Source organism: Pteropus vampyrus, unplaced genomic scaffold (genome assembly GCF_000151845.1).
Source record: "Pteropus vampyrus isolate Shadow unplaced genomic scaffold, Pvam_2.0 Scaffold374, whole genome shotgun sequence".
In the NCBI taxonomy this organism is placed as follows: Eukaryota; Metazoa; Chordata; class Mammalia; order Chiroptera; family Pteropodidae; genus Pteropus; species Pteropus vampyrus.
In genome coordinates this window covers 530,316-544,287 of record NW_011889155.1, presented here as the reverse complement: position 1 = coordinate 544,287, position 13,972 = coordinate 530,316, and the positions used below count along the sequence as shown (strand labels likewise).

General features: G+C 53.4%; 1 protein-coding gene across 1 annotated transcript in view; it reads right to left on the bottom strand.

Moving 5' to 3' along the window:
* The window catches only part of PAX7 (paired box 7), a 143,682-nt gene that overhangs the window by 36,229 nt on the left and 93,481 nt on the right, over positions 1-13,972 (bottom strand). Inside the window, exons 8-10 of the mRNA XM_023523049.1 lie at positions 11,114-11,313; positions 4,574-4,739; positions 3,213-3,415 (exon numbers count right to left, since the gene is read on the bottom strand). Of these exons, the coding sequence (XP_023378817.1) occupies positions 3,213-3,415; positions 4,574-4,739; positions 11,114-11,313 (569 nt within the window). The remainder of the gene's footprint in view (positions 1-3,212; positions 3,416-4,573; positions 4,740-11,113; positions 11,314-13,972) is intronic.

The window sequence follows — 13,972 nt, the reverse complement described above, 5'->3', positions numbered from 1 at the left end:
GAGACAGGAGGGCAGCGCAAGTGGTTAAGAGCTCAGGCTCTAGAGACGAGGGTTGAATCCTGGCTCTGGCCCGTAAGTCGGTTAGCATATAGGATGCACTCGGAATAGCGTCTGAATCATAGGGCCTCAGAAAGTTTTGTTGTCCTTGTCAATGTTGGTATGAAACGTATTGTGTGACTCGTTGTTTTATGATGTTTGTTTTCTCTCTGCCCTGGTACACTGCCAGCCCCACACGGACCGGAGTCTTCATCCCTATGCTCCCTGGGAGAACAGAGCTGGCACATAGCAGGCGCTCCGTAACTATTTGTTATCTTAGAGTCAGGGGTCACGTGCAAGGCTGAGATGACTGAGTGGCTTTTTGGTGGAATTCTACTGGGCAGTCTCTCCATGGGGTCCCTGAGGCTCACAGCACCCGCCTCTCAAGCTGGGTCTGAGATAGAGATGAGATCAATCCCCAGGAGGGGGCATGTCTTCCCCAGGCAGCTGCGAGCCGGCCAGTGTAACGAGCAGGTGCTGAGTAGAGCCCTAACTTCATGCCCTGATGTAATCCCCTTGGGCTTTTGGAAAAACAAGGGCCAAGGCTATCTGGGTGACGATGGCAGAGAGCTGTGATTCTGGGTGAGGGGATATGTGCCGGCCCCACAGACCCGGTGGAAGCCCCATCCCAGACAGGGCCCATCCTCTCGTCTGTGGCTAGGTGAGCTAAGAAAAGCCCCTCCTGTTGGGGAGACAGGGCGTGGGGAGTGGCTCTGTCTTGGTGGAGGACTCTTACCCCTCCCCAGACCACAGAGAGATGGGCTCAAGATGTCCAGCGAGGCTTCTAAGACGGAGGAAGGAGTATTCTGGGTGTCAGAGCTCAGAGATGTACAAGACCCAAAGGCCCCCCTCGCGGCCCCCTTCCTTCAGGAAGTGTTTGGAGCTTAACCCCGGAGGGTCACACACACAGAAGCACACACGGCCTGCCCTCGCGTCCGCCCTGCACACAGACCCCCCTTCCCCCACCCCCAGCAGCTGTTCACCTCCTGGTCCCCTCTGCCCCTGTCAGACCCTCCATCTGTCTTCACACCTTTGGTAGGAACCTGTGGGCAAGTCTCCGAAGTTCGCCCAATCCATCATAGCCTCCCAGCCTCCCAGCCCTGAAGAATGGGGAGGAAGCCGCCGAGGGTCTCTGGGAGGAGGGGTGAGGGTCCAGCTCAGGCATGGAGAAGGCTGGGCTCACATTAGTGGGTCAGTTTCTCTTCCTCTTCACATCCTCCCTGGGGTTCATTTCTGGGCCCAGACAGTGCATGGAACATCTTCACTCTGCAATCCCCTCACCGAACCACGACCCAGAAGCCAGGGACCCCTGATTTGCTAGTTTCTCCTCTGCCCTGGGAAAAAGTGCTGTTTGGGGAATAAACTTCAGTCCATATCAAGACAGGTGGGCTGGGAAAAGCAGTGGTCAGGGAGCCAGGTGCCCTGGTCTCACCCACGGTGTCCTGGGCCCTCTGTCTATAAAATGAGGTGCCCAGCCTTCAGATTTCCAAGGGGTACTCCTTCATGTGGTTTTGTAACATAAAGCCAGACCTGGACCACATTCTTAGGTGTGGACACTTAGGGTCTCTGAGGCCATCCTCATTTAGCTGGCTCTAGAATCCGGTCATGTCTGTCTCCTGACTCCAGAAGGTTAGCTCAGCCTGTTAGTCCTCAGCACTAATGAGACTGAGGTCATGGCCTTGAGCCCCAAAGAAGCTCCGTTGGGTTCCAGTGCGACAACATTCTAGTCTGCAGGCTGCATTACCCCCTGCTATGTGGGCCTCGAGGAGACTTGCTGTATCACCATTAGGGATTCTGCATTCAGCTGCTCATGTTTACTGGGCACTCAACTCCACAGGGGCATGGGCGAAGGGCCTCACCTAGATCATCTCATTCAGTCCTCAACAACCCTGTGAAGTAAGTGCGAGTATCACGCTATTTCATGAATGAGAAAAATCGAGGTACAGAGAGGGGAGGGAACTTACTAGCAAGTAAACGATAGAACTGAAATGCAATTAGCCCTCAACTACACATATTAATAGCGGCAAACAGGAATGAACTCAGAACATGCAGAAAATTAACATTCTTGGAAATGTGTGAGACCGAGGGGCTTTTTCTGTAAGGGCCAAAGAGTAAACATTTTAGGCTTTGTGGGGCCCTACAGTCTCTTTTGAAACTTCTCAACTCTGCTGTTTAGCACAAAAGCAGCAATAAATATGTAAATGACTGGGCGTGGCTGTGGGCCAATAAAACTTTTATTTATAAAAACAGGTAGCTGGATGGAGGTGACCAGGAGATGTAGCTTACCTCCTCTGTGGCCCCCTATTTTTGTTTTAGGTAATAAGTCCTATGCTAATTATATTGTCTTGGCAATGGGGGGTGGCTACAAAAATCAACTCGCCCATTCCTCAAACTCACTAGAAGTTCCCGCATCATCCAGTCCTGTTCGCCAAACATTGTCTCCTTAGCATCGTCTTTCCAACTTCTTCTAAAGTAGGTCTCAGGACTTCTAACAGCACCACCAGACAATAAGTGACTTCACTAGCAACCAACCATCCGTGAGCGAACAGAGTTCCAAGACCCCACGGGACTAGAGTTTCTAGTCTAGACCTTCAGATACAAGTCTTTCCACCCATAAGATGTGGTCTCGCCTTTCACTGATTGGTCACTCCTGGTGAAAGGCGGGACATGGAGCACAGGATAGAATCCAGGAAGGACTCCTGGTTTTGGAACAAAGCCCAGCCACAGTCAGCATCCCACAGGAAACGGTGCAAGGCTCCCGCCAGTGTGGTGTCTGAAAATGCCCGACTTCCATGAACTGAATAGCCACGAGACGGGTGGTGGACCAATTTCATAAAGCTCTGGGTGGCTGTCAGACCAGAAATAAGTCTGTAATACAATATCTGTGTGTTTCTAGGTGGTCAGAAGTACAGAAAGCTATTATGGAAAGCCCTTCTCTGCATCTACCCACTGGGTCACCGAGTCTGCAGCTCGAGACGACAAACCCAGGGTGGAGGGTCACGGGATACTGACAAGTGAAGGCATCTGAACTCAAAGTCCTCAATGGCCCGCAGTTTTGTGGAGACCAGTGAGTTCTTTCCCCAGGGAGAGCCAACTTGCGTCACCTACAGCCCTTGCTGGCTGGGCGGGTGGGCATCTGGCAATGGGACCCTGGGCAGAGGGACAAGGCCACCTACCTGAGGAGACAGACCGTTGCTGACAGGGTTCATGTGGTTGGACGGTGCCGCTGGGTTCATGAAGCTGTCCGAGTAGCTGGAGAAGCTGTGGCGCGCTCCATAGGCAGAGCTGGTGTCGGCGGCTGCAGCGGCCGCAGCCAGACCCCCCTGGTGCATGGTGGACGGCGGGAGGGGCTGGGGCCGGTGCACGGTGCTGCCCCCATCTACGGAGAGACCCAGGAGAGAGCCTGAACAAGTGGCCTCACCTTGGAGGGTGGGCCTCCCAGGGCAGGGAAAGAATCTCCTATTTGATGAGCCTCCTTCTCCCAGTCCTCATCCAGTGGAGGGAAGGGAACCCCTCTTCTTGAGACTTGGAGTGGGACAATCTGGCTTCTGGGCAGGGCACTAGGGACCGGCCAAGTCTTGACCAACAGCCAACCAACATGCCAGGCAACTTTAGGCAACTGCAGGCTGGTTCTGTTACTCAGTCCTCGGCGCACAGTAGGTGCTCAATAAGTGTTACCTGGACTGAAAGTCAGACCTCGGTGGGGACTCCATTAACCTACCCAGGCCGGTCTTGATAGCGTTTTGTGAGCACCAACCACTTCCCAGGTGCTTTCGCAAACACTGTCTAAGGCTATGAAGCGAGAACATGGTTCCCATTTTATAGATAAAGAAACCGAGGCTCAGAGGGCTGGGGCGCTTGTGTGAGGTGATGGGACCAGCGAGTGATGGGGCCGGGGGATGACATGCTACATCTGTTCCTGGCTGTTCAGCTGCTATTCCGCTCTGCCAGGACCCCTTGTGCAGCCTTCCGGGGAGAAGGGACCATCATCCTTGGCGATGGTTCAATTTCTCATCAAGAACTCCGGGGAGAGTCCCCTGCCTCTCTCCTTGGTCCCCAGAGCTCCAGCCTGCCAGCCCTTTAAAAGAAGGCCGCTGGGGCAGATGTCCTCACCTGTGCTGGGAGTGGGGGTGGGAGGAGGAAGGGGAGGGCTGAATCAGGGACCGGATCCGGGGAGGGCGGGAGGAGGAACGCTTCCCCGCCCTCCAAGGGTTGCCACCTCTTCTGCATTTTAATAAGACCCCAGGAGATGCATGTGACCTTGCAGTTTGAGAAGCTCTATTCTAAACGTGGAGCATGGAGGCAACCTTATTAATCCCCACCTGGATGCTCTGTGACCTGTTGTCGGAGCCAAGAAGTTCAAGGGCAGGACCTCACCTTTTTTGTCTCAATAATCTGTCCAAATGAAGGTAAACAAATGGTCGTAAATATATAACCCTTATTCTTCCTACTTTGTTAAGAAAGGGAGAAACGGATGGGACGAGGGAAAAGGGACAAAAAGGTACAGCTGAGATGCCAGGCAGGGGCTCGGGCTCACCTTGGGAGATGGTGGTGCTGGGGTAGGTGGAGTCCGGCAGCTGGTAGGGGGGCAGCGTGGGCATGCCGGTGGGCGGGAAGCCCCCTGGAAGCAGGTGGTTGAATGCTGCCAGCTGGTTGGCTCCTGCTTGCTTACGCCAACGAGCGCGGCGGTTACTGAACCAGACCTGGGGGCATCGAGAGTGGAGAACGGAGGTCTCAGCCTGGCTCCGGGCGGAGAGCTGAGACTCGGCTAGAACCGTCCCCCCACACCGGCCACCACCCTCCACCCAGCAGCACCACCCCGCCCACCCAGAGGACATCCCCACCTTGGTGCAGCTCGGGACAGTTTGCAGAATGCTTTCATCGACATGGTTCCATTCCGTTCTCATGAGCACCCACTGGCGGCGCTATTATCATTATCCCCATTTTACAGACGAGCAAACTAAGACCCAGAGAGAGTGGGTGACTTGCCCACATTACAGGCTGTGCGACTCTTGGTCCAGTGCTCTTTCCGCTGCAGCTTTTCCTGCCCCAAGGGATGTCCATAGGTGACTGTCCTTGTTCTGACACACGCTCACTCCCTACCTCCTCCAGAAAGCCTCCAAGGAAGGAAGCCACACACCTGGAAACCAACCGAATTAACCCACCCGCCAGACTCGGATGTGACAGCCAGTTCTCTGCCTGGAGCCTGAGGCCCCCCTGGGCTTACCCAGCACAGGCCCCTTGCCTGGGGAGACCCACCTTTGTTAAGCGTCAGCGGAAAAGTAACATCTTTGAGTCTCCCCTTCCTCTAAGCCCTGCGATGGCGCTTCACCTGTCTGTCCATACACAGACCCATGAAACATGTCATAGAAGGGGAAACCGAGGCTCACAGAGGTCAAATAATTTGCCCAAGGCACAAGGCTAGTCTGTAACAGATCTAAGGTTCAAGCTTAAATCAGTCTGACTTTCTAGAGTCCAGATGTGCAACGAGTTCTAGGGCGGGACAGAGAAAGAGGAGGGTGACTCTGTGAAACAGGGGCTGCTCTGAGGGGGGGCTCTTTTCTACGTTTGGGCTTTGCATATGCTGTTCCCTGTAGCCGGAACACTGTTCCTGCAGCTGGCTACGTGGCCTGCAGACTCAGCCGAAACGCCTCCTCCTGCTCGGATTCCCTAATCTCTGGCTGGAAGCAAGTTCGGGGAGCTCTCTGTCTTTGCCTCACGTGAGCACTTATTCTATTTACTTGTTTCTTGAGGGTGCTTCTCTTCATGCCCTCCTCAGGCTCCTTCCCTGTGAGCAGAAGTCCTGCTCATTGCTCCATGGGGGCTCCCCCAATACTTGCTGAATGAACGAATAAATGAATGAGTAAATGAGTGAATGAATGAGCAAGGGAAGGTAGACATGGCTCTGGGGTGTCTTTGCCAGGGCTGGGGCCACAAGGCTCACTTGGGGCCCCTTCCCGGTAGGGCGAAGACCCTGACTTTGCCTGGCATGGGATCAGTTAAGACCCCCACATCTCTAGGTCTTACCTGCTGATGTGCGGGAGGGGGTCTTGGCTGGGCAGAGGGGTGGGCATGTGCCCCTGTTATCACCTGTCTTTCCTCCCAGGGGAGAAATGGTGTTGAGCTTCCAAGCTGGATGAACCGAACAGCCAGCTTTGGCCTGTTTCAGATTCACAGGAAGAGGCGCCCGAATCAGGAGGCCTCTGAACTGTGGGGAAGGGGCAGTGTCCCCTGCTTTGGGGAGAGTGTGGGGGACAGTTTTGTTTTAATCCAGCGTTTCTCAAAGGGTGGAACTCCTATTGCTCCCCGTTGGGGAGATGACCCAGATGGTGAGTGACAGGGACATTAAATAAGCCAGGAGGAGGTCTAGGTTTGGTGCTAATGCATCATCCTTCCTGCCTTCCTAACACTTGCTAATCTCCCTTTTTAACACACAGAGAGGTGTCTTTGCAGGTGACATTTTCCTGCAGGACTTTTTCCATGTTCTTTAGTTTTCTTTGTGTGCGTGGGTTTCCAACTGCCTTCCTTTATGAGACTGAGATCCACTTTTACTTTAAAGTACCTTGATTTTATTAAAAAAGTAAACAATATGGATAATGTGCAAATGTGGCAAAAATCTTGAAGATGGTCAGGGAGTCACTTAAATGTGTTCTAGTTTGTTACGTGGCAGCTACTCCTCCGGGTTGGGCCATCTGTTCTCCAAAGGAAGAGTGCGAAATAAAGTTGGAGGCATTTTCCCTCCTGTCCTTCCTTTCCCTTCTTTCCTTCCCCTTCTCCCCTTCCTTACTTCTCCCTTTCTCATCTCAAACCTCTACTGGGACTCTGCTGTGCCACTAGAAGACAGAGATAAATAGGACACAGCCCTGGCCCTCAAGCTGCCCTCTGCCTGGGCACACAACAGACATGTCCAAGAAGAGTTGCTGACCAGTGACGAAGTGGCATGCAAAGTGCTCTAAGGAGGTCTGAGGAGAAGTTTCCTACTTCACCTCTCGGAATCCAGGAGGCCTTCCTGGAGGTGATGACATGCCCTTGACTGTCCTTTCTCTCACCTTTCTTCCTTTGTTGTTCCTCCAGGGCTGCTGCCTCCCCCGCAACAGGCACCTCCTTCCTCACAAAGCGTAACATGACGGTTAGTTAAAATCAGAGATCTTGGGGCCCGACTGCCTGAGTTCGAATCCTGCCTCTGACTCCCAGCTAAGATGAGCAAATTCTGTTGTCCCTCTGTGCCTCAGTTTCTTCATAATATGTGGCCAATAATAGTACCCGGCTCCCAGGCAGTTCTGGACCTCAAATGAGTTAACACAGGCAAAGTGCTTAGAATAGCGTTTATAACTATTATTCCACTGGAAACTCTGATGGCTGAGCGGGGCTGAGCTAGGGGTTCTTAGCCAGGAAATGGAAGCTCTGGGAGGGACGGTGGCATCCCCAGCACCCCGCCCAGAATCCCTGGTCAGGGCGGAGTCCTTTGAAAGCTGAATTTTCTTATTTGCCTTTGATCCTTCCCTCCACACCTAGCAGGGCAGACACCATAGGCAGTATTTGTTTACTGAGTTGAATATTTCCTCTGGCCCTTCCTTCAATGGAGCACAGAGGAAAAGAACTTGACGGACTGACAGACTTGAGTACAAGTCCCAGCACAGCTGCTCACTGACTGTGTCTTTAGGAAGTTACTTCTCTTAGCTAAATCTCAGATTTCTCACCTACGAAACGGAGAAGAGACTAATAAGACCTACGTACCTTCCTCCTGGGATTATGGCGAGAATGATAATGTATGTGAAGTGTTGGGCACCGTGCCTGGCATATAAGAAGTGCACTGTACATGTTATCTAGTATTATGAAAAGACTCGGGTTAAGTTGCTACTTAGCAAGTTCCTCTATAGTGCCGCCGACATGGGATTCTGTTCAGGGCAGCCTCTGTTTCTAGAAGAAACACAGGCTCAGGGATCTTGGCTTTGGGACACAATGGATTTGTTTACCCCTGAGGAATCTGTATGCAAGGTTGGGGTCAGCCCCCAGCTATTTAAAACGAAGATTCCTCTAGAGAAAGGTCCCCCCAGGCATGTGGCCTCCTGCCTGACACCCCTTCTCCGGCTCTTCACAGTGGCTTGGGCTTTCTGCGGGCTGAGACAGGGGTGTCTCCGCCAGACATCAGGGGTGCCATATAACACCCTGCCGGCTTCAAAAGCAGGGCTGGAGTGGGAGCCAGAGGGAGGCGACACACTTGAATTATTACAACTTCGTCTGACATATGTTTACCTGTAGACTTGTTTATTCGAACATCAGCTCCATGACAGCAAAGATTTCTGTCTGCTGAATCCCCAGTGCCTAGAACAGTGACTGGCACATAGTTAGTGTTCAATAAATGAGTGCCGGATGAATAAACCTGGAGTTTCAAGGTGGCCAGAACTGGAACCACCAAGAACGGGTGGAGTTTTAGTAACAACCCCCCTGCTTATGGCACTTCTGCGTGCCAGCCGCTTCCTTATGCCGCGTGCGTGCGTTTCCACGTGTTCATTTAATCCTCGGCACGAGGCAGTCCTAGTCCCGCCATCTTCATTTTGCAGATGAGGAAACTGAGGGCAGAGGGGGTAAGTGATGGAGCTGGAATTCACCCCTGGGCATGCGACTCTGAGACCACTCTGAACCACTCCGCTATCCCACCCATCTCCCAAGGCCACCGAGAAGGGATGGCAGAGGCTTGCAAAGTCCCTGAATCATACACTTAGAATCAGAGGCCAAGAGAGCTCAAAAGTAGCCATAAAACCCCAGCAGTTTAGCCACACTCCGCGGCAGGTCCACAATCGACTTGTACTGTTGTGTGAACACTTCGGGGAACAGGGCTCTCCCCACTTCACAAGGTAGCCCTGACAGTAATAAGTAAGCATCCCAGAACTTCGAGGGGCCTTAGAGCCCATTTGGTTGGATCCCTTTATTTACATATGGGAAATGAAGTCTCAGGAGAGAAAACTGACCCGTCGAAGGTGACACAGCTCATCAGAGGGCAGGGACCCATGGGAACCCAGACCTGTGGCTCCTAGTCCAGTGCTCTTGCTCCCGCAGACCTTTATATGGGACTTGGGACATTTCTCTATTGGCCCTGTCCCACCTTCCGAGGCCTCTCAGAGCAGCCCTGTCCTCCAAGTCACCGGTTCTCCAGGCCAAATGTTTTGCCATTCCTGTCTCCATTGTTTTAGTTAGCCTTCGTTCATTCTTGAAGAAAATCATTTATTGTTCCTTCCTCCGCAGGGAAAGCTCTCGGGCTAAGGGAGGGAAGGTCCAGCCCTGCCCCGGGGAGCTCACAGTCTGGGACAGGGAGACCCAGCCCTGCCCTGGGGGAGCCCCGCATCGGACAGGGGAAGCAGCATGTGGAGGATGTCTGCCTTGGCCCCCTCCCTGTGGGTTCCCCCTGTTCCCAACTCCTCTCCCTCCTCGGACCTTGAATGACACCTGTTTCTGGGTCCCCTGGGCCAATAAAAGCACTGCCCTGACAGCCAGGAAATTTTACAAGGAGCAGTCAGGCTTCAAGGTGGTGGGAAGCAGCCACGGCCCCCAGACGTGGGGATGAGAAAGCACCCAGGAATGTGCCCAGGAGAACAGCTGCAGGAGGGTCAGAGCAGGGGAGGGAGGCCCGGGCTGGGGCAGGCTCGGGTATCAGCCCCACGAGGAGGGGAGGGAAGGAGATGAGCTGGCTGCTGCTGCCTGCCCCCTGCCCCTTGGAGTTTCCCTCAAAGGCAGCCAAGGGTCCCCCACTCCAGGAGTAGGAGTGGGGAGGGCAGAGGGAGGTACACTGGTTTCTGGAATGCTTAAATGCCACTTTCCTTCTAGAACTTTCTCTATTGCTTTACAATTCCAGGCTCTTCAGTCAAACTTTCTCCCAGATGGAAAGAACCTGGGCTTTGGCATCCACCTGGCCAGAGCTCCAAGCCCAGCTCAGCCCCTGTTGAGCTCTGTGCCACGTCATTTCTCTGAGCCTCAGCTTCTAGACCTGTGGCTCGTGGGAAACCATGCTGACCTGCCGAGGTGGTCTGAGGTTCTTCCAGGTCATGCCCAAGAAGCCCCAAGCCCTGTGACTGGCACAAGGTGGGTACCCAACAAAGGCTGGTTCCTCTCAAATGGAAGTGCCCCCAGTGAGAAGTTTGAGGTGGCCCCTCGGCAGACCTGCCTGCCCCATTCAGGAAGAAGACCGGCCAGGAATGGGTTCCCACAGGAGCTATTCGTCATGATCGTCTTCCTCCACCACCCAGCCCGAGCCCTTCCCAGCCTGGCCCCCAGAGACTCTCTGGACAGCAGGCCTTGGGACCTGATTGCTCAGCCTGAGGGAGTTGGGGCAGGGAGGAGGGGAGGCCCTCCCCCTACTGCAGGCCTTGAACCCCAGGCAGGTTCTGCTCTTTCTGCACATTCCCTTCCCCCAGCCCTGATGGTTAGGAACCGTACACTCCAGGGTGTGGAGGGGTGTTCTCGGTCTGCCCAGACTCCCTCCGATGCTTCCAACTCACCGGAAACATGCTTGCCCAGTCTGCTTGCATGCTTCCCACGACGGGAAACTCATTACCCATCTTAGGAAGCGAGGCCTGTTCAGAAATTTTCCTCCTGACTGCTTCCTCCCCTCATCAGAGAGCGGGAGAGTTTTATACCCCCCGAGCCCTCTCTTCCGGCTGAACCACTGCCTTTCCTTCCTTCCTTCCTCCCGTCATACACGTCTCCCTTCCTCCCTCTCTTCCTTTTCCTTTCTCTCTTTTTCGCTCTTTTCTTCTCCCCATCTCCATCTCTCCCACCATCCCTCCTTCCCTCTCCCCCCTCCCCAAGTCCTTGCTGCCTGCAGAGGTGAATGCAATCCAACAGGCCTCAGGCCAGCTCCTGGCTTCCCTGGGCCATCCACCGCTGGTCAGTCAGCCAACCAAGATTTGCTGCCCACTTACTCTGCATCGAGTGCCGGCGGCACTACTTGCCTACGGTCCCCAGGCCATCTGCTGCAGAACCCCCGCACTGAACCCCCAGACCCTGGCCTCTCCCACCTTCTCGGTCCCACAGTCTCTGGGTTATGCCGACAGCGCGAACATCAGAGACGCCTCCGCACCTGGACGCGCGCCTCAGTCAGCTTGGTCCTCTGCGCCAGCTCCTCGCGGGTGTAGATGTCCGGGTAGTGCGTCCGCTCGAAGGCCTTCTCCAGCTCCTCCAGCTGTTCCGCCGTGAACGTGGTCCGGCTTCGGCGCTGCTTACGCTTCAAAGGGAGGTCCGGTTCTGACTCCACGTCCGAGCCCTCATCCAGCCGGTTCCCTGCAGCCAGGGGAGAGGGAGGGAGAGGGCGGGGCCTGGTGAGATGGAGGGGTGCTTCGTGCCCACCTTCAGGCCCCCTCGCGGCACTGAGGATCAGATCCCTCCTGAGCACCAGGAGAAGGATGCTCCCCACAGCACTGTTTCTCAGAGAGCAGAATGGGAAGCAACCCCCATGCCTAGCCCTAGGGGATTGTTAAATGCTTTATGGTGCAACCACGCCTTTTAAAAAATCCCCTACAGTTGGGCATTTAGGTTATTTCCACTCACACAGAAAGATGTCCATGACATAGGACTCAGGGGGTGGTTTCATGATGAAATACATTTGTCAAAATCCCTAGAACCATATTTTCCAAAAAAGGGAGAATTTTACTGTATATTAACTATACCTCAATAAACCTGACTTTAAGAAAAAGGCGAACCAGTGTGCAAAGATCGATCCCACTTTTGGAAAAAGCGTGAATGACATATTACGAAAAACTACAGTCAAAAGATTAACCAGTGTTAACCTTCCGGGCGACAGAACTCTCGTTTCCTTCTTTACATGTGTTTATTGTTTAGTATTTCTTAAAGGATGATCGTTCGAACAATGACACTGTTGCATTTTGGGAAAATACTGCAAAAAACTAAGGAAAGGAGAAAGGCAGGAAGAAAGGAAGCAAAGAAGGACGTGATGGAGGAAGAAATGTGATCGTGTCCTACCCGTCCTTACTCAGTTACTTCAAATGTTGGTTACATGAATGGGTCAAAGCCCCTCCCATAAGGGACAACCTCCCCGCCCCATCCTTACCCCCTATAACCTAATATAGCCTCTTAGACGTCAAGCGGAAGGGCAGGGAAAGGCATTCCAGGCAGGGGGAAGAGCGTGTGTCTACAGTGTCAACGGGCATGATGGATCACGTTATCACGGGGCTGCAGCCACAGCTGGAAGGTCATCCCGTCTCAGGCAATGCCCACTGTTCCGGGTCCCCTTCCCTCCATTCTGTTGCCTTGGCCATTGGGCAGTCATCCCTGCTTTTTATTGGTCACTGCCAGGCTGTTCCTGATTGGGATGCCACACAACACGGGAACCAAACGCAAGAGAGACCTCCCTTCACTGCTGCCTGCCCTTTCCCAGCTGCCCAGTAACCCGTCACTGAGAGAGAATCCTGGGCCACCTTCCCCAGCATGTCGGAGGCTCAGAGCCAACGACGACTAATCACAAGGATTCATTTCCTGAATCTCACTGCATAACCCTAGTTTTTCGATGGTGACAAGGAGAACGAGCCATTGAGGCCTCAGAAGGAGGCATCGGGGTCTGTGGGCAGGAAGGGAGGCCAGTCCGCAGACAGGGAACAGGGCACCAGGCTCCATCCTCCAGTGGGGACCCCTGAGCTCAGACAGGGGCTGAGATGGAGACCGAGGTTGTCGGGAGCGAAACCTGTGGCAGGTTTTGTGCTCAGAGTTGGGAGGTCAGGCTAAGGAGGAGACACAGCCCTGTCCTGGAAGAAACCCCAGTCCGATTAAGTCTCAGTTCAGTCCGGAGCAGGGTTGTCCAATAGAACTCTCCGGGATGATGAAAATGTTCTAGATTCGAGTGGTTCGATGTGGTATAATCAGCCCATGTGGCAATGAGCACTTGAAATGTGCCTAGTGCAGTATGTCATTTTTTTTTGCGGTATGTCGTTTGAATTCAAATTTCCATAGCCACATGTGGCTGGTGCCTGCTACACAGGACACCGTATCTTTTACACTGTCATTCCCCCTTTTTAACAAGGAGAGGGCCGGCCTCAAGCTCAGAGCTTTCTACATGCAATAGTCTCTAGATAAAATGAACAATGTCATTTGTTTTTATGGTTCCCATCTATTTATGGGACGCGATACTCATTTCTCATTTACAAGAGCTTCCTTGAATTCAGTTTTTTAAGATACTTTTGTATAAAGTAAAATGTTAAGAAAATAATAGAACGGGCTATCCATCTGGCAGTAACCAAAAAAGTGTGAATGCAGTTAGCAGCTGACTGTGGGATACATTCCAAGTGCTTCCGATTTTGCCTTGCCCAGCCTCAGTGCCCCCTTAGGCCCCATATGCACCTGATGCCCTTGCCCTCCAAATTATGCTCAGCTTTCTCGGCTCATCATGGACTTTTGAGTCTATTTCTTTCTCACGTCCCTGTTCCTTCCACCCTTTATTCAGCATGGATCTTGGAACTCTGGGCCCAGAGACAAGCCCAGACCAAAACCAAGACTTGAAAAAGCAAAGCAGAGCTCATAGTTCTCTGTTGTTTGGAAAGGATCTGGAATGATCCTCTAGGATGCTGGCGGTTGCCATAACAACCCTCTGGATGCCGAGTGTAGAGGGCGAGGCTCTGTCCACTAGCCGGGTATAGTCTGTAGATAATCTCAGGCCTCTGAAAAAGATCTCTTGCCTCCTCCCTGGCCCAGCCCAGGGGAAGAGACCCTCCTGGGGCTGTGCCAGCCTCACAACGGGTCTGGGGCTCTTGGCTCTTTTCAAATAGGGAAAACAGGGCTCAGAGAGGTTCAGTAACTTGGTGGAGGCCACACAGCCAGGAAGGCCATGCTTATTCCTGGACAGGGATGGAGAAAAAGAATAGATGGGGAGGGAGTTTGGGGCCCCCCGGGGCAGCTCTGGTCTAGTTGAGAGTCCTGGCCTGGGAGGCCT